Source organism: Anneissia japonica, unplaced genomic scaffold (assembly GCF_011630105.1).
Source record: "Anneissia japonica isolate Jap-2015-1 unplaced genomic scaffold, ASM1163010v1 scaffold1509_len713820_cov188, whole genome shotgun sequence".
Taxonomy (NCBI): domain Eukaryota; kingdom Metazoa; phylum Echinodermata; class Crinoidea; order Comatulida; family Comatulidae; genus Anneissia; species Anneissia japonica.
Genome location: NW_022737632.1, coordinates 107,208 through 126,518, shown reverse-complemented (window position 1 = coordinate 126,518; position 19,311 = coordinate 107,208). Strand labels below are relative to the sequence as shown.

Below are 19,311 nucleotides of genomic sequence, written 5' to 3'. Positions count from 1 at the left end.
ACTGGTTTAATCTGACTGTTTTATAAAGCACTACCTTTGACATAGATATGTAAAGTTGAAATGAGGAATGAATAAAAACTGAGCAATGAAATGAAGTAAAGAATATACAAACTTATGAATGAATGAATACATGGAATAAACATACAGAATAAATGAACATATATACAGAATAAATGAATAAACATATAGAATAAATGAGATGAGTAAACATATAGAATGAATGAATAAACATATAGAATAAATGAGATGAATAAACATATAGAATGAATGAATAAATATACAGACTAATAAACATACAGAATAAATGAATACATAAAAGAATGAAACAACGAATAAATGAACAAATTCAGAATAAATGAATAATTGTACAAATTATATTTAAATAAATGAATAACCAAAGTATAATAAAATAAATAAATAAATGAATAAATTAAAGATTAATAAATGAATATTAATGAATGAAGTAATGAAGTGATGATATCAGTTTGTAAGTGTGTATGGTAATTTGTATGTGGTGTGAAATAGCAGGAAATCATATAAGACGACCAACTGCATTGGATGTCCACATTTTTTCTTGCATTCCGCTTACGCCTCAACAGAAATCAACACTTCTGCTGAGGGGTTTTCATGAGAATGCGATGACATTTTTATGGATGTTAAATATTTATGTAATTGTCTGATATATTTGTCTGAGTTGTCTAAGGGACAAACAGGTCATATTCACGTGTAAATAGTGAGGAGGGAAAGGTAAAACAGTGATATTAATCAGTAAAAAAATCACCAAATACCAAAGAATAGTCTTCTCTTCCAATAGGAGTAAATACATTTTTTAGGGCTTCTCCACTAGCTCTAGTACTGCAATAAAATTACCCACATATACAGATATGTGGTTTCTAATCTTTGTTCTACCATTTTTTTGTTTCTTTCTTTTCGGGTCTGCGCAAGGTGCTGACCCCAAAAGCCCTCACTGCTGTTCTTGCTCTTGTTCCCAGAACTTTAAGAGTCCAGCATCGCCAATTTTGAACAGCTGTGCAGGAAATTTTGTACACATAAACTAGAGGTAATTTCCAACAAACGTTCATCACCCTTTTTTAAATTTGAACCCCATGGTTCCCCCTACACCTACAAAACAAAACAGGGGTTTCAGCAAGGACTGTATATTACTGCCATTACCACTACTAGGGCATGTTGAATGGAAGGCGCTGTTGGTTAAGAATGTGTTTTAAAGAACTTAAGGATGTGAGTTCAATTCGTGTCTTGGTATTAAATCTCTTCTTTTTTTTTCCAATTTTAAGAAATTTTATTTTTTTCAATTTTAAGATATTTTAATTTTGTACAAATGAACATTGTAAATAATAATTTGTTTTGTACAAATAAACATTCTAATTATTTAAAAATTTCTATTTTAATCGCTCTTCCAAGCGTGGAGGAACAAGCGGACCGGTCAGCGGTCGCTCTTGTTGCTTATGAAATAAAGTAGTATAGATAGTACCTGTGGGAAGGGAGGGTAAACTCTTTTGTATTGCTCCATCTGAGTTCTCATCTGTGGTTGCCCAGGTGACACATCTACTGGATTGGTTACCAAGTTGGTATCAAGACCTGGAGGAGGACAAAAAATGTAATAAAAATACATTAATATATTACAAGACTTTATACGACTGAATAAAACTATTAATATTTTTATCATTATTAAGCTAAGCTGTTTCCTGTGTGAAATTTTTAAAATGATTTCCATTGGAAAATAGCAATAAACATTTTATATTTTACAGTGGATCATGACAAGGCATTTAAGTACTTCACATTATTATCTCAGCTACTTGATTAAACACCTAACAAACACCTACTCAGGGGTCCCAAGTTGTGAAAGTCAAATTCCTAGAGATTTTGTCGTGCAAGACAGGCAGAGATTTAGGGTGCTAGCTAAAATGCATGTACAAGGACACGCATGCTTAAATTTATCGCCCTCATTCAATTTAAAAACAAACAGGCTTGGGCAGGTTTAGGTCACTGTTAATACCACCTTGCTGTCTAGAATATTCAATAAATCGTAGTTCTGCCAGATTTAATGCATAGAATGGGAAAATTTAGCTTAGCATAAGCCCTAATTATGAAAATCTGTTAAAAATCCTGATGAAATACAAGAGATTATTCAAATTCCGGGAGAAAATGTGGAATTTTCGGGAGACCGGGAGATGAAGCAAAATTCCAGGAGACTCCAGGCCAACCCGGGAGACTTTGGAGCCCTGCCCACTCCAATCTCTGAGGGAGTATTTCACAATTTTGTAGCTAGTAATGAACCGTTCTGCTAGCATTGCCAGTTGAATATTGTTGCTCAGATCCCACATAAATGACAGTGTAAAAACATACGCAAATACATGCATTTGTCGGACAACATGTGTTTGTAGGGCACACATGTATTTCTGGCCCTTTAGTGATTGGTCAGTTTGATTGACACTCCGGTAAGGTCCATTATTACATCAGTATTCAAACCTACAAGGTATCCACTCCTTGGCGAAGAGGGAGACGACATAGAATCTGCACCGGCAGTTTAGTAATTTCATTAAAAGCAGGCGCAATTCACTAAAATACTTTAAAATCTTCTAACACTCTCATTTGTATGTGGTGTGAAATAGCAGAAGATCACATGAGATCAACTACATTGGATGTCCACATTTTTTTCTTGCATTCCGCTTACGCCTCGAACAGAAATCAACACTTCTGCTGAGGGGTTTTCATGAGAATGCTATTAACATGATATTGATAAAATGATTAATCAGATATAAAAAGATGAGATTGGTTACAATGGCAAGTGTGTGATTAGAAATTTCCAGAAAACTGCGAAGACTGACAACCGGGGTCCAAACCAAGGGGTACAAGTAGAGCCTCGGACAGAGTGCCAAAATAAAATCGCTGGTGAGGTTCATGGGGAGAGATTTATGATATAGAATGGCGCAAATTGTGCCTTTAAACCACAATATTAGGGATTGGCAATCACATATTTAACATTCGAGTTGCAAATTAATAATTTATTCCAACAACCTTGTCTTGATGGCGAATGACAGGCGATCCATGTTTGTCCAACAGGTATACAAGTAATTTTTCCGAGCTCCTGCTGCGCCACCAATGGAGAGGATGCCCAGATGGGGTCCAAGAGAGCAATTGTGGGGGTCAGAGGTCTAACCTCCTGAAGCTGAAACATTCTAGTGTGCAAGTGATTTTATATTTGTTTGATAAGCAACAAATGAGAAGAGTTTTGCTCAAAAAGGAGGTTCAGCCATGCGTGCTATAGAAACTCCCTCGGATTACAGGCCTGTACTAGTGTGGCCTCAACAGTTACTACATTTTAAACAATCCATTATGATGTACCCACAAATGCTTACCTCCAGACACCAAAAAATTCCCAGCAATCACCATAGCCCTGACATCATGGGTGTGGCCATGAGTGATGTGCCTGCTTCTGACCCAGGATCTGGCACCGTCCAGCCCGTCAGTCACCGACAGGCTGAATTGTACTATAGTTGGATCGACACCGGTTGTAAACACAGATTTCTCATCTTTGGTCACACACAAGGACAAAATATCCATCCGATGACTTGTGTAACCCTAGCAATGAAAATTGGAGAAAAAATATATAATTTTTTATATACCTCATAGGCCTACATAGATTCTAGGCATCTGATTGGTTAAGTGGGCAATACAAAGTACTGTTCCCCTAAAAAAAGACTATTCCCCTAAAAAATAGTACTTTTTTGCCCTGTCGCATGGTGCATACTCTAGGCCCCACCATTGCGCCGATAGTAGAGGGGACTGCGACCTTTACGAAGAAAGAGATTGGCCCTTGACCGCGCAGCGGATAGATGAGTAGACGATAAACAATAATAATTGTGGAGGCTGGTTGGTTCAAACTCCTGGATGAAGGACTAGCCTAGGCCTATACTTCTTGAAGAAGCTGATAGCAAAAGCACCAAAAGACAAACTAAATATGTCTTGTCAATATTCGACAAATATTGCAAGACGATGGGTGCTGTTGAAATTGAGGAAATGAAAAAAGAAAAGCTAGACACACTCTTTGATCGCCTAGACCCTAGTTAGTAGGCATCTAGGCTAGGCTAGGAAGTAAGTACTTTTTTAGACCTTGTAGAATCTATGTACAGTATGAGGTGCAATATATAAAACAAATATTGCCTGCTCTAGATTCGGGTAATGGTGAAATCTAATAGATTTCACCACTGACCTCATGAGCAGTCAATATTTGTATATTATTTTTGGCTAATACTAAAACAAAAGTATATGATTGAAGTAAAATCCAAAAAATAGGTTTCTGATCTATTTCTCATTTTTATTCTTATTGTCTTTCTATTCACAATCTTTCTATCTGCTATGGTTTGTTTAATTTTGTATGGTGCTTTAGTTTATTTGGAAGAGAGCCCAGCATATTTATATTGCAATTGTCACGCATGTACGGTAATGAACGCGCCCTCCACTCGCTGACCAGGGACCTCCCTGAGTTCAGAGGTACCTACTTGCACGTATAGGCGGCGTACAAAGGGATCCTACAATTGGGCTTGCATTGAAGGTGGTGCCTCACGATGCGATTGAACAAGTACTGTTCCCCATGAGTTCGACACTTCGGTATTTATTGTTGTAACGTTTTGAATAAAATATACATAGTAAATATTTTTTTAGTGTGGAGGTGACATTTTAAGCGTAATGCAATCTTGGCTTTTTTTTCCTAAGCGTGGCGGTCATTTCGTTTTTTCACCCAAGCATGGCGGTCCCGTCGAGCATAGTAATTAATATAGTATCGTATACTTATTGCTATTTTTATTGTATGCAAATATTTTTTTATTTATACTTCTGTACCTTCAACATTGTTCCAACACGGCCATCCCAGAAAATTGTACGGCCAGTTGAATCCCCACTCACAATGGTATAGTCCGTGAGGATTGCCACACACCACACAATGTTCTCCCGCTTCTTGAAAGCCCGCTGAAGTGTTATCCGTTGAACAGCAGCCCCTATTTTAAATAATTATTATTTATTAAGCCCTTTCCACACACTCCAATTTTGAATTATGAATATGAATTACTACAATGGCTAAAGTTTCATTCTCATCCAAAGGAGTCCAAAAACTCATGTTGGGATTTAATATTTTAACTCTCTGTATTTGGTGTTTGTCAGGAATGAATCTTCACTGGTTTAATCACTGTTGCTCGATGCCGGCTATTAATGATTGTAAGTGAAAACTGGGTGCTTTGCAAGGACACCTCAGTCCTGCACAGGCAATAAAGCACTATTATATACAATAACAATTGACCAATCAGTGGTTCACAACAGCTAACCGAGGAGAGATAGCCAACTCTTTCAGTTCTACAATGAATCTACGTTGTACTACTGGGTTATGGTGCTATATTACATATGACCCGAAATAAATGCATCCCAAGACTGTAACAGTGTTCAAAATACTCTTGGTCAAAGATGGTGATTATTGCTTGTAACACAACATTCCAATTGCTTTGATTATTAAAAACAAACAATCTGGTATTTCAGAATTTGAAAGCACCAAACTACACTATCTTGTCACAGAATGGCTTCCAGAAAGAAGACATAATCTGACTCTTCTGGTACACTAATCCACAAGAAATTACAGTATCTACAAAACAGTTGTGAGGAGACACTCTGCATACATAAATATTCGTGGATAAGAGTTTACCTGTTGCAACATTCCACACTTTAATGTTATCTATTGAGCCTGTAACAATGGTTTCATCTGATTTATGCCATGCGAGTGACACAATCCGTTGGGCCTGGGGGTTCATTGTTCTGTCATAGGAAACTTTCTCAGTTGTCAGGTCAAAAAGTCTTACACATCCATCATCACTACCAGTCTGCAAATAAATACAATTGTTATAAAATCATAGCAAAGTTTGTTACTAGTGAATTGAAGTTGTAGCTTGATGGTTTGCTTGGCTTTGATCCTGTACTGCTAAACGTCAGGAGTTTTTCCCTCAGGACTAAAACAGTTTCACTCCATACGCCTCGTGATGAGATTTATTATTTCTTTTCGGTGGTGGATTGGACAGAACGCCGAAGACAAACACCTGCTCTTTTCCAAAGCATACTGAAATATTTAACATGTATATGCTATATATAAGTGTTTGTAATGTTTTATGCAAAGCACGGAGTCACAAATAATCCACGCTAAGCTTAAACAAGCAGAACGATAAGCAACAAAACACGGTACGGTATCAGAGTTTGTTTTGATATAGAAAAAAAAATCTCAGTAGTTTACAAGTTCAGGCTTGTACAGTAATGGTATTGGTAATGTTTGGAAACTCTACCTAAATTCTGTAGTAAATATGGTGAATAAGGCGAGTCTAGAAATTTTTTAACAATATTCTTGCACACCTTTTGAAGTGACATATTTATTTCACATTGATTTTTGATGTGATAACATTAAGTGAATTTCCCCAGTGAGCCTTCTTATCAATAAGTATTTCAACTTGATTTACAAGACAAGTGTATTATTATTATTATTAATAATAATAATAATAATAATAATAATAATAATAATAATAATAATAATAATAATAATAATCATCATCATCAATTTGAAATTTGGGCTGGGTCCCTTGGGATCCAGGCCAGTCGCAGTGCATCGCCACCCGACTTAACTACAACATATACAGTAACAGACACATATAGATGCAAACATCGTCCTTAACTCGCCCAACTCTCAGTATGAGGGTAATTCAAGGGGCAAAGTGATGAGACTCCAATTAAAACCCGACGCTGGCCCGGCTTGAACCAGGGTTCCAGCACAAGAAGCAGGAACAATACCTCTCAGCCAATGGCTCAACCAATATCAGATGATGTTTGGGGGTTTTACCTTCTGTAGTAAATATTATGAATGAGGCGAGTCTAGAAATTATGAAAAGATATTATTCCACACCTTTTGGAGTGACATATTTATTTCACATTGATTTTCGATGTGATAACATTTACAGCATGTGAATTTCCCAAGCGAGTCTTCCTATCAATAACTAGTTCAACTTGATTTACAAGACAAGTGTATTGGTTATGTTTGGGGGCTTTCCTCCTGGTAAATATGATGAAGGAGGAAAGTCTAGAAATTATGGGACGATATTATTCCACACATTTTGGAGTAACATATTAATTTTACCTACATTGATTTTCGATATGACAACATTATGTAAATTTCTCTAGCAAGTGTTTAATTCAATAACTAGTTCGACCTGATTTACTAGACAAGTGTATTGGTGATGTTTGGGGGCTTTTTCTCCTGGTAAATATTATGTATAAGGAGAGTCTAGAGATTAAGGAAAGATATTATTCTACAACTTTTGGAGTGACATTCACATCACAAACATTGATTTTCGATGTGACAACATTTTGTAATTTCCCCTGCAAGTTTTCTTATTAATAACTACTGTAGTTAAACTAAATTTACAAGACAAGTGTATTGGTGATGTTTCCAGCCCTGGTTGGGATTTTTACATACATACTGGCAAACATGAATGATGAGGCAAGTTTAGAGATTATGGGCAGTGGCATAGTAGTTATGAGATCTCATTTGCTGAAGATAGGGCCCTAGGCCTAAAATGCCTTGGGAATATTTATCAGCATTTTCCCACATACACTGACCAAGCGGGTACTAATGTGTAAAAAAAACCCATCAAAATATTTCCTTACTACCTCAAATAAGCTGAAAGGGGCTGAGGTTGCCCACAGGGTAGCAGCAAAGAGTATAAAACTGCAAGAGTCCGACTGTCGGGGATTCTTTGGAACGCAATCCTATTTCAAAAAGTACTACCCAAAAGGGACGTGGCCTTTAAAAGAACGTAAAGTGCGATCATATCAAACGCGTGCTGCGCATCTATAGAATGTATGCTGGAATTCAAAACGCAGCACGCGTTTGATGCAAACGCCTTTTACATTCTTATGAAGGACACGCCTCTTCGTGGGAGTACTTTTTAACGATCCATTGCCTGCATACAAAATAAGGGCAGTCGGACCTCTTGCAGTTTTATACTCTTTGGTAGCAGTGCACCAAAGAAGCCTTATGCAAAAGCCTCAGACCTTTTTGTTTATTGCCACTGATTATAAGAAAAAACCTTTCACATTGATTTTTTATTTGACAACATTACATCAACTTCCCAGCAAGCAGTATAATTTTGCCTATCAATAACTTGATTTACAAGACATTGAGGTGCAAGATAGTATAATACATACTCCAAGTATCGAAATGCACGCCATCGTGTCGGGATTCAATATTTCAACATTAATTATGTCATCATCAGGGATGATGATGATGATGACATAATTAATGTCGAAATATTAAATCCCAACACAAGGGCATGCGTTTCGATACTTGGAGTATGTATTATACTATCTTATCTAAGATTAATCAGTGGACCTTTCGGTGAGGTGAAAGTTCATGATATATTTACTGTATACAATCAGTAAGTGACAACAGTTAGTCTAGTCTCGTAAAGTGCAACCAACTCACAGATGTCCCAAGTTCCTTCATAATTAGCAGGTTTCTGATTTTTAAAACCTGTCCCCTGCAGGGGCAGATCTTCTCCCTTTTGAAAAGTTAAAAAATAAAACGAAAAAAGAAAGAAAGGAAAAGAAAAAATTGATCGGCCAAAACGCTTTAGAAGTTATTTTCAGGCATCTAGAACACAAACATTTTGCGGGGGCATTCCCCCGGACTCTTTAGGACGATGATATCTCAATCAGCCCCATTTTCGGCCCCCATTTCGCTCCCTCCTCCCTTTCGGACATCTCCGGATATTCAAGGGCCACAGGAAAGTTGTCTTAAATTGGAGGGGTCTTTAATTAGAGGGAAACCTGTAATTCAATTCGCTACAGTATAAAATAATAAAAGTCAGATTGGATCAATATGAGACTACGTGCACATAAAGGCAGTAACAGGATACAACCCTCAGAATGTTTAGAGTTTTACAAACAATTTTGAGGTTGATTCTATTGAATGAATGTTGTCTCATACTACTGCAACACCAATAAAAATAAACTGCTGTATATTATTAGGTACTTATATAAATATTTATAATAAATATGGTATTCATAACTTAAAGTAACTGTTGAACTGTCTGTAATTATGTGAACAATCAAAAATGTAAAATATTCAAACCACAAATGACGTGAAAGCTTAGAATTTCATGTAAGTTTTGAGAAACAATCATCAAGATTGAGAAATAAAAATTTATTTTCTTGGATTGTTGCCGTTTGTAATTACTTGGAAATTTAAATGACGTATATATAACCGCAAAGAATGTGAAAGTCTAAAAATTTAGTGTTAAGACTTTGAACTTTTGTCAATGGATGAGAATTTAAGATTGGTTGACTGTGTAAAACTTCAAATGGAAACAGACGCAAACACGAGCTCATTTACAGACATCTTACTTCTGAAAACTTAAATTATCAGCAGGAAAATTTAAGTGTATATGCAAAAGAATCAAGAATGGCAGTATATTGCAGTTGCAGAAGAAATGTTTTCCTTTTTTAATTAGCAATTGAAAGACTTACTTAGATATACACATTATATTTGGAATAGTGGAAGAGTTTTAATTAAATAGAAAGAAATCAATTGAAATATTCAATTTTACTGAAGTATTTTTGTAGTTCACTACAGTCACACCAGACCTAATTAATGTTTGCCGTCATTCTAAGCTAGCATTAATTAATAACGTAAACTGAGCGTTATTGTCAATAAGCTGTGATGCATGATGGATTGTAAATTGATAGCCACACCAGAGGTGTTTTTTATAGTCGTAGCTGATTGGGTGATGAGAAAACTTAATGAGATGGGAAATTGAAGAACTGTGCTACAGCCAGGAGAAATATGCTGATAAGAGGGGATTCTTTTACTACAGTGCTGGAAAAAGTGCATGACCGCAATACCGGCAATCGAAGGCATCATGAATGTCCCGTAGGCATTTTGGGGGAAACAAATTTAAAGAAACCGTTGGATTATATAGTGCACAGATATCACTTGTTGCCGGAGGCATTTTATCAAAACAATTTTTATGGTCGGAGGCACAAATATTTTTTTATTTACCAAGTTGTCAGTGAAGGATACCCTAGGGTCGAAAATCTTACTTCTTGGGGTGTGCAGCTCTCCCATATCCCCTTAAATACACCATACGCCTAGTACAATGTGAATGTTTATAATGTATTTATGTTGAATTACACGCATGAATAAAAATAATCCTCCGGAGAACAATCAGCAAACCAAATCCATTTAAGAGAACGCTGTGAAAATATTCAAGCGGATGTTGTCTGACAAAGTGTTGAATTATTGAATATGGAAACCGTAACAAATTATGTTTTTACTTACAGCAAGTAATGTTCCAGAATGATTTGGCGCCAGACACCAAGAGGCATTACCATATAGTACAGAGTACTAGAAAGGGAAAAAAAAGAACCACTTCAGAGAAAATTTAAAGAACAATAGCCAATAAGGCCAAAAAAAAATATATACTTATTTAGTGTCACCACCCGACCCTGATTTTCTAGAACCACAATGCTTATTAAAATAAATATTGTACAAACAAATCTTTTATGTAAAATTTAGTGTCTGTTATAGCCTTTGTAAAAATTTTGGCTTGGCACCAATGCAGTTTTTGAAATCTCTAGGCCTAAGAAGCCTACACATTAGGGCCTAGGCTAGGCCTAAGTCAGCAAAAAATTTTTTTTTTTTAATTTTAAAAAAATCCGCCCCCCCACCCCTGAAGATTTCTGAGGGTGTGACGCTAAACAAGTATTTTTTTTTTTGGCCTAACAGATACATTTTATTTAACAATCAACACTTTAGTTTACAGTATGTAAGCTTTCATCTAACATAATATCTTATTGTATTTTCTTTAATTTTACTGTTTAACTTTTAAATATAATAAGTGGAATATAGTTATAGTGGGCGGAGCCATCGAGCCTTGATGTTACCACTCACCTTTGAAGTTCCCCCCCACCCCATGGCCTTCCACCCACCTCTATTAAACTCCTTACCCATCCTTAAAATCCAGTCCCTTATTATTTAGAGTTTAGCTATTAGTTTACCCACCCACCCAAGTCTAACATTGATCCACATTTTTCTACAGCTACAACTCTATAATAATAAATTAAAAAGCTGTTTAACGCCTCAATCTAGTTACCTTAGCAGTGTTCTTCACTAAGTCATACTCGGTAATATCACCTTGGAAACCAGTGGTAAACAAACGACCATTGACCCACGCTACTGAGTCTAATTTACTTGTCTGTGATCCAGTTATTATCTACAAAAAAATTAAAGAAAATATATTTTTTTTATGTCAATAAAATTGTATACTATTCAATAATGCTATTTTATTAAAATGCACTATATACCGGTAAGTCAATTGTGACATTGTCATTTGACCTACAAAGTAATTTTCCTGTATCAAAACTATGAGATGATTTTCAAATTTAACATTGTTTTTTGATGTTTTCCTTAATAGCCAAAATCTATTTTCTGTTTCATTTCGAAGTTTACCTAGATATACGCCTACACAAACAAAAGGGATGTGCAAGCAAGACATGGTATTAATACTTGAAATTTAAGAAAACGAAACTAAGACCAAAGGAAACCCACATCAGGGGACTATTCTAAAAGATTGCTGATCATGCAAATATGACTCTGGCCAGGCCTGGACATTTATTGAAACTAAAGACACTTTAAAATTACCTACTACACCTAGAATAGGTCTAGGCTTATGCTAGTTATGTTAATCAATGCAACAGTTAAGAAACTAAAAACAAAGGAAATACTCTCATATTATTTCCATACACTTTTCTTCCATTTAAAAATAGCCTTTGAGCTCTACAGGCTGAGACAATGAATTAAATTCAATGCTTTGTGCAACAATCCCCATTTAGTGTATGGAATATGACTATACTAAATGATGAAAATATTAGATATGTATGTAAATCAATGAGTATATGTGTATGTGGCGTGAAATAGCAGGAGATCACATGAGATCAACTGCATTGGATGTCCACATTTTGTCTTGCATTCCACTTACAACTCAACAGAAATCAACACTTATGCTGAGGGGTTTTCATGAAAATGCTAAAATACATATAAAACCAAAAATAATTTGGTTAAGAATTCAACATTATATCTTAAATGGTGCTAGTAGAAAGTGGCCGTAGCATAAATTAAGATTCTTAAAAAAACTAGGTTACAATTAGGCATATCACCTGTTTCTGAAAATCAAATCTGATATAGCATTCAACTTGGCAATTATGATAAAATATGATTTCTCAATAAGCTAGGTAGTACTCTTTTCCCTTTATTAAAGAGCAAACAATACTTACTCCCTCCAAACCCAACTGTACCTGCCAGCATTATTCACTAAGCTAAGGGGTACTTACTCGTTCCTGATTGAAATTGTGTTTCAAATTCCAGATTTCAATTGAGCCATCCGACCTGACAACAGCCAAACGTTCACGGTTTTCATCGTAAGCAAGGCAATGAATTGCATTTGGCTGGTAGTTGAAGAACTTTACTCTATGTACAGTGTACGTCCCATCTTCTTTCTTGTCATCCCTGGCGGAAAAGCAAAGTTCTCAATATATTATGGGTAGATGTACAGGGTTCTCAACAACATTTTGAAATGGTGGTCAGCAACCACACCCACCCCAGGGATCCGTGGTCGCCGACAACACCCTCCCTCCGGCTGGAAAAAATAGATCACAGCTATATTATGATTGAATGTACCAATGAATCTGTGGTGTACAAAAATCAAATCTTGCCAAAAATAGTATTGTTAAAATACAAGCTTGAAGGAATATCTACTCATTATTGAACAACGCATGGATCGAATCGACGGCAAATCCGCGAACATCGGGAATCCTCAAATAGGTTCACATGTATTTTGTAAACAGTTACGAGCCAAAAAGATTAAACCACAAAGTTTGATGTTCGTAAATAGCTGATTAATTATAATTTTGCTGTTTTTATTAAACATATTTGACTTGGTACAGTAGCATTTTATTTCAATCATTAAATTGTGTAGCTTTTCAAATAAAAGTGATATTATAAGCTGGAAATATGTGTCTTCTTGACAATTTATCCAGGCCTATGCCTCAACATGAAATTCCATGCTAAATAAAAACCACGATCAAAAAGATATTCTTCTAGGCCTACACACACAGACGATGCTGCTACGCATATGAATTACTGTAAAAATGGAGGCATAGAGGCATGGAGACCCATATAAAGAAATGACAAGAAATATGACTTTTATGGCTATATCATTATAAATCTGAAACAGAGGAAAAAAGAAGTCACATATGTTACCTTTTCAATTCAGTAGTAGTGGATTCATCAACAGCCATTGCCTCCTCCTCTATTTTGGCTTTCTTCCTTCCTCTGCTTTTTACAAAAAAATAATGATACAAAATGAGTAAAGGAAGGACACCTTGCTGAATATATTTTAAGAGATATTAATAAAGATTAAAAATGGAAAGCAAAAGCATGTTTTATGTTTTACTCATGCGTATGACAATTAAGTATCAGCACTGCTATAAGCGTTGTCTCTAGAAATATGCCCGCAAGGGGGTCCAAAAACAAGAGGCCGACTAGAGCCTCTGTCAGGGTTTGGGAGTAAAACCTGCTAGTGTACAGTTCACAGGGAGAGGTTTTATGGCTTAGTAATAAGTATGCTTTTAGACAACCAAATATGGAATCACAATCAATATTACAATATTTGGTTAGGCAAATTAATATGTTTGGTCCAACTGGGGGAACCTGACTTCACTTCCTCCACCCCCTCCCCACACTGGCAACGCTATTGACTGCTTGCTATATATTCACCTTTTTCTTCGCTCTTGATTCAAAGGCATAACTAATTTCTGCAAGACAAATTAGATTTAGATCCTGATTTATTGTTCATCACAAAAATAATACATTTTAATTCCTGAGTTGTAACATAAAAAACACATAAAATCATTAAAATATTCAAATACAATAAAATTCCAATAAAAACATTCTATAATAAAGATTAGTGTAAAGTAGATATCATAGAGATAATTATATACTGTATCAAAATTACATAAAAAGATTCTGTATATTTAATAAAATTATACAAAATGAATTGATGTAAAATACGTACATACTGTATAACCAGAATCGATAAATTTAAGTTTAAGTTTTTTAAAGTATAACTGCAGGCGTTACTTATTTCACGTAAATGTATCATTTACAGATTTGTTTACGGTCACCGTGTAAATCCACTTCCAAAAAAAAAAAAAATTCCCCCCGTTTTTAAATATTTAAAAATCTGACATTGTTTCTATCAACCTTCCTTGTCTAAACTAACCTATTCGAGGTTCTGGCCCTAGACGGAGTCAGAAGAGAGCAGGCTTAAGCTAGGCCTGACTAGATGAAGAGAAAGGCCTAGCCTCGTCAAGAAAAGGCATACATTCCCCTTGTCCCTCGGTCGGTGGAGTTTGCGCCATGCCAGGCTTGGCTTGGCCAGCCCAGGCCTATTATTTCACGTTGAAACATTTCAATAATTACAAAATATGATAAATATATAAATAGAAATCAATGTAAATAAACTTGTAAAAGAATTGAAGAAGAAATTCATTCCCCACCTTACGTTTAAGCTTATCAATTCATAGTTAATAAAACAGACATTTTGTCACTTCCAAAAAACAACACATGCTCCTCTGCTGTCTGTTTATCCACGTGAATCAAGAAATATGAAAGCTCGATGACCATTGGCCAATGTGGAAGAAGTTTCATTGCTTAAGCCAATCGAATAATCTACTACAATACAGTTTGGTTAAATAAAATAGTCTTTTACCAACCGCAACACTTGGGCCTACAGCGACGTTCAGTCGAAGACTATTTTATTTACAATAAATCCCCGCGAAATATCGAAGAGAAGGTTTAGTCGGAATGAATTGTTATGTATATATAATTTTAGATTCGTAAGAGATAATCAATAAGAAAAGATGGTGCAGATAGTTGTTAAGATGTAAGATGTGAATTTTGAAGTTTTAGAAAGAAATTTTATAGACTGCCTAGCGTCTACTCTCCCTCACTCTATCTAGCCTACTACACTGGGCTAGTAGGCTACGCCTAGGCCTAGTGTAGTGTGACAAGTGTGAGTGTACTTTGTAGGCCCCTACAATACTAACTAGGCCCAGTAAGTGGTACAGTACTGCAGTACAGTGTAGGATAGCTAGGCTACGCCTAGTGTAGTTTAAGAGTCCTATTGTAGCCTAGCCTTTATTGCAACAATTTCAGAATGATAATTGTAAAGGTACAGTATTATTATAATCCGCATTCGCCTGCCTGTTTGGCCAAGGCCTATATTATTAACTTCTCGTTGCAAGATGAAAAATTCCACAGTTGATATTACCAAGGAGGTATTTCTTTCTTAATTACATAACATTGCTTCATTTTTAGGGAAAACAATGATAGCTGCCCAGAGTGGTTACTATTTGAGCTTCAGGGACACTTGGAATCCAGACATGAAGGCCAACTGGCCGGAAACTTAATCGGTGATCTTCATTTCAACAAACAGGTGATGATTTCACGATATCAAAATTTGAATAAAGCTGAAATCATTGATTGAGAGAGAAATGATTCCAGCTTTTCATAATTAGTTATTTTTTTCCAGATGTTGCAGTGAAGTGTAAATCATCAACAAATTTAATATTTGTTTTACTGTATTTAAAAGATAATAATTGATTTAAATGAGCAACAATATGTTTTTATACTAGATATATTAATAAATAATAAAGAAAAGAAAGGATAAGGGAAAAAAAGATAGATACAGAAAGGATGGAGAGGTAAACAAGTTAATAAGGAAAAGAAAGTTAATATTTTAAAAAAAATATATAATTAAATGGATGAAAGAAACTTAAAATTCCTGTATTTCCAAATGAATTATAACTTAAATCAAGTTAATAACATTTATAGTAGCTATTTTCTTTGAATATTTCAAATTCTAGAATAGAAACTAAAGGTGGGTGGAAGACATTTTAAGGGTGAGGGTGGGTGATAACATTGCTAAACTCTAAGCAGGAGTGGATTTTAAGGATGGGCAGTGGGGTTAATAAAGGTTGGTGAAGAGTTATCAAACTAGCTTTAGACTGGGTGAAAAAACTCAAGGCTGGGTGTCCCGGCCCGTCCATCTCCGCCCTCCATAACTACATCCCTGCGTAGAGGATTGGATAATCTAATCTTAACTATTTTTCTTTTATTCAGGGCATTCCTATTTTCATAATTGGCCATCACATTCTGTATGGTAAAGTAGTCAAGCTGGATAAACCATTCATTGTTATGCAGAAGCACGATGAATGTCATCAGGAAACAATGGAACCAATGGAAACAGATTCTAACCAATCAGCAGGAACACAAATTCAAAAATTGGACGAAACACATTATATGGTGAATGCAGTCATTAGGCGTAAACTTGTCTTCAAGACAAGACCTAAACCAATCATTACAAATGTACCCAAGAAAGTTTTCTGAGAATTGATTGAGTATTAGATGGTTGCGTGTAACTATTATCATCTTTTCACACGGGTACATTAAATGGAACATTCCAAATCAAAATGTGGTACAGTATAATGAAAATTATTGATTGAGCAGTGCTCTCTTAAAATATGGAATGCACTGTAATAATATATTCAACTGATGAAACCACTGTGACTGTAACTGTTTATAAAAAATACATTTGAAGTGAATATATTAAAGGTTAAAAAAAAAAAGCAAAGCTTTCTGAGTAGAGCTGGTACTAAACCTATACAGTAATTACATAAAGCCTGCTTTCTTAAAATCTCTACGCTGTCGCTACAGTTTTTTCTATGCAATCATAATGCATAACAGTCCCCAACACAATCGGGTAGACTTCCCATTTTCCCAAACAAATCAGCATCACCAAAAGCTGCCAGTGATAGCCTGTAGCGATTGTATAGAAACCAAGCTTAACCAGCTCACGATTTATAAGAAAAATTACTTAGTGGTGAACTTCGAATATTATTAATAAAAGTATTGCATATTTTTTTTATTATCATAATCATCATATAATTTCAGACTCCATTGCTTGGATTTACCTTGAGTATTAGTAATCACAAAATAAATAGTTGCATTAACCAGGTAATTGGACGTCAGGAATGGTAGATGGACAATTGACCTTTCCAGAGTGTCTGACCAATCAGAACATTGCAAATATCATTTTTGTGAGACCTTAGCAACAATATCAAAGGGGCGGGGCTTAGCAGAAAAGTCCATTTTCAATCAGGGGGTTGGCAGGTCGTTCAGGAATGTTTTTAAATAAGTCGGCCCAACTCTACATATCTAGCCATTACTCACCCCCATGCAAAATTAAATTATAATAATAATAGTAATAATAAAAATAACAATAATAATAATAACTAAACTTACTATGTCTGTTTGAACACAGAACATATGGCTTTTCCCCATTGCTTTAAAGTCAGGCTCCGGAGAAAAAAAATTTTATCTGTTATAGCACTGATTTTTCTAAGACAGAAAACAGTTGTCTGACGAAAAACTGGGGAATGGTGAATGAGATACAGATTTTTGAATATTTAAAAACTGGGGGCATAACCTCCATTTTTTACACCTTTTCCCCCCAGTTTTTAAATATTCAAAAATCTGTATCTCATTCACTGTTCCCCAGTTCTTCGTCAGACAACTTTTTTCTGTCTTAGAAAAATCAGTGCTACAACAAATCAAAAAAATTTTTCCCTCCGGAGTCCGGAGTGAAATTACAACAAAAAGAAGGGTATAAAGTAAAAAAAAAACACGGAAACCCAATATAATTTTAATTAAGTGAAAAAAAAACAACTTCTGCAAAGTGTCATTTTTATCCATCTATAACTGGGACGTAAGCAATATAAATGACCCTCACATTTACACCCTAACCTGGATTGTCCCCTACACATAGAAATATCTTCCTTGTAACTTGGGTTAAACTTCCCTGAAAGTTTCATTCGGATCAGTTGACCTGTTTTTAAAATATCTGGTCTGGGACGTTTTCCTTTAAATGGTGCATGGTCCTCATATTCACACCCTACGCCGGATCATCACAAAAATTCAGTCATTTCTTTACTGGACCTTTACAAACTATTATAGAAAGTTACATTTACACCCATTGAAAACTATTTATAGATATTTACGTTTGGGATCTCAAAAATTTAAATGACCCTCCAGTTTACACCCTTGACTGATTCGTCGCCAACACATAATACTATCTTCCTTGTAACTTGGTTAAACTTTTCCCGATTGTTTCATTCAGATCAGTTGATCCGTTATCAGAATATGTGGTCTGAGACGTTTTCCTTTAAATGATCCTCGGATCCACACCATACTGCGGATCTTCACAAAAAGACCTTTACAAAGTATTATAGAACGTTTCATTTAGACCCATTGGATTTTAAAGATATTTCGGTCTTTATCCTCAAAAATTGAAAAGACCCTCAAATTTACACCCTTCACTGGATCGTCACTAACACATAAATATTTCTTCCTTGCAGCTTGATTAAACTTTCCCGTAAGTTTCAATCACATCAACTAACTGATTTTTGAAATATCCGGTGTAGACTGTTTGACCTTAAATCACTTTAATTGGTCCTCACACACGCACACCACACCACAGATTGACACTAAATATTAGGAGACACATCCTTGATATATGGCCTATGCTTTGGCAAAGCACGGAAAAATTCTAAGCATGGGAAGTGACCAAAGTGATGGCCAGAAAAAAACAGTGCAAAAAAATAAAAATATATGCAAGAAAAAGGTAAAGAAAAAAAAAATCAGAACAAAAACAATGGCTTTCCCCAGTACTACTGGAAAAAGTCAATAATAATAATAATAATATTAATAATAATAATAATAATAAATACCGGTAGGCAATAATAACATTACCATTGATATAATGTTGCATAGAGGCTTTCAGAATATGTGATATATAGGCAAGCAAATAGGGCATAGGACATTGTCTTCAAAACATGAAGATATGGTAACATCATATTATTCTAAGTTGTAAAACATGCAGTTCTGGATTGAATAAATATACAGTAATATACTATAGAAGATGCATTGATAGTTGTTATTTAATCTACATAGTGGATTTTAAATATTAAAGGTTTTACAATTTAAAGATTTTGCACTTGTTTTTGCCTTTTTTCGCAAAGGGAAGTTAATAATAAATTTATATTATTTAAAAAACGTAAAACAAATATATATATATATATATATATATA

General features: G+C 35.2%; 2 protein-coding genes across 5 annotated transcripts in view; one reads left to right on the top strand and one right to left on the bottom strand.

Annotated features, from left to right (window-relative positions):
- Window positions 1-14,773, bottom strand: part of LOC117117393 (U3 small nucleolar RNA-associated protein 4 homolog) — a 59,290-nt gene extending 44,517 nt beyond the window's left edge. Inside the window, exons 1-10 of one of the 4 annotated variants that reach the window (XM_033261673.1) lie at window positions 14,662-14,773; window positions 13,880-13,917; window positions 13,364-13,435; window positions 12,436-12,610; window positions 11,199-11,318; window positions 10,385-10,450; window positions 5,714-5,888; window positions 4,864-5,018; window positions 3,381-3,603; window positions 1,493-1,599 (exon numbers count right to left, since the gene is read on the bottom strand). In XM_033261673.1, the coding sequence (XP_033117564.1) occupies window positions 1,493-1,599; window positions 3,381-3,603; window positions 4,864-5,018; window positions 5,714-5,888; window positions 10,385-10,450; window positions 11,199-11,318; window positions 12,436-12,610; window positions 13,364-13,435; window positions 13,880-13,908 (1,122 nt within the window). In that variant the 5' untranslated portion in view covers window positions 13,909-13,917; window positions 14,662-14,773. Of the gene's footprint in view, window positions 1-1,492; window positions 1,600-3,380; window positions 3,604-4,863; window positions 5,019-5,713; window positions 5,889-10,384; window positions 10,451-11,198; window positions 11,319-12,435; window positions 12,611-13,363; window positions 13,439-13,879; window positions 13,918-14,661 lie in introns of all 4 variants that reach the window. The other 3 variants (XM_033261670.1, XM_033261671.1, XM_033261674.1) reach the window with 3 other exon arrangements.
- A 110-nt stretch (window positions 14,774-14,883) lies between these two features.
- LOC117117394 (chromosome transmission fidelity protein 8 homolog) lies at window positions 14,884-17,105 on the top strand. Its single transcript, XM_033261675.1, has 3 exons — window positions 14,884-15,047; window positions 15,482-15,599; window positions 16,286-17,105. Exons 1-3 carry the CDS (start codon window positions 15,025-15,027, stop codon window positions 16,550-16,552), a joined length of 408 nt encoding a protein of 135 aa, XP_033117566.1. The 5' UTR covers window positions 14,884-15,024; the 3' UTR covers window positions 16,553-17,105.
- Window positions 17,106-19,311: the final 2,206 nt, after the last annotated feature.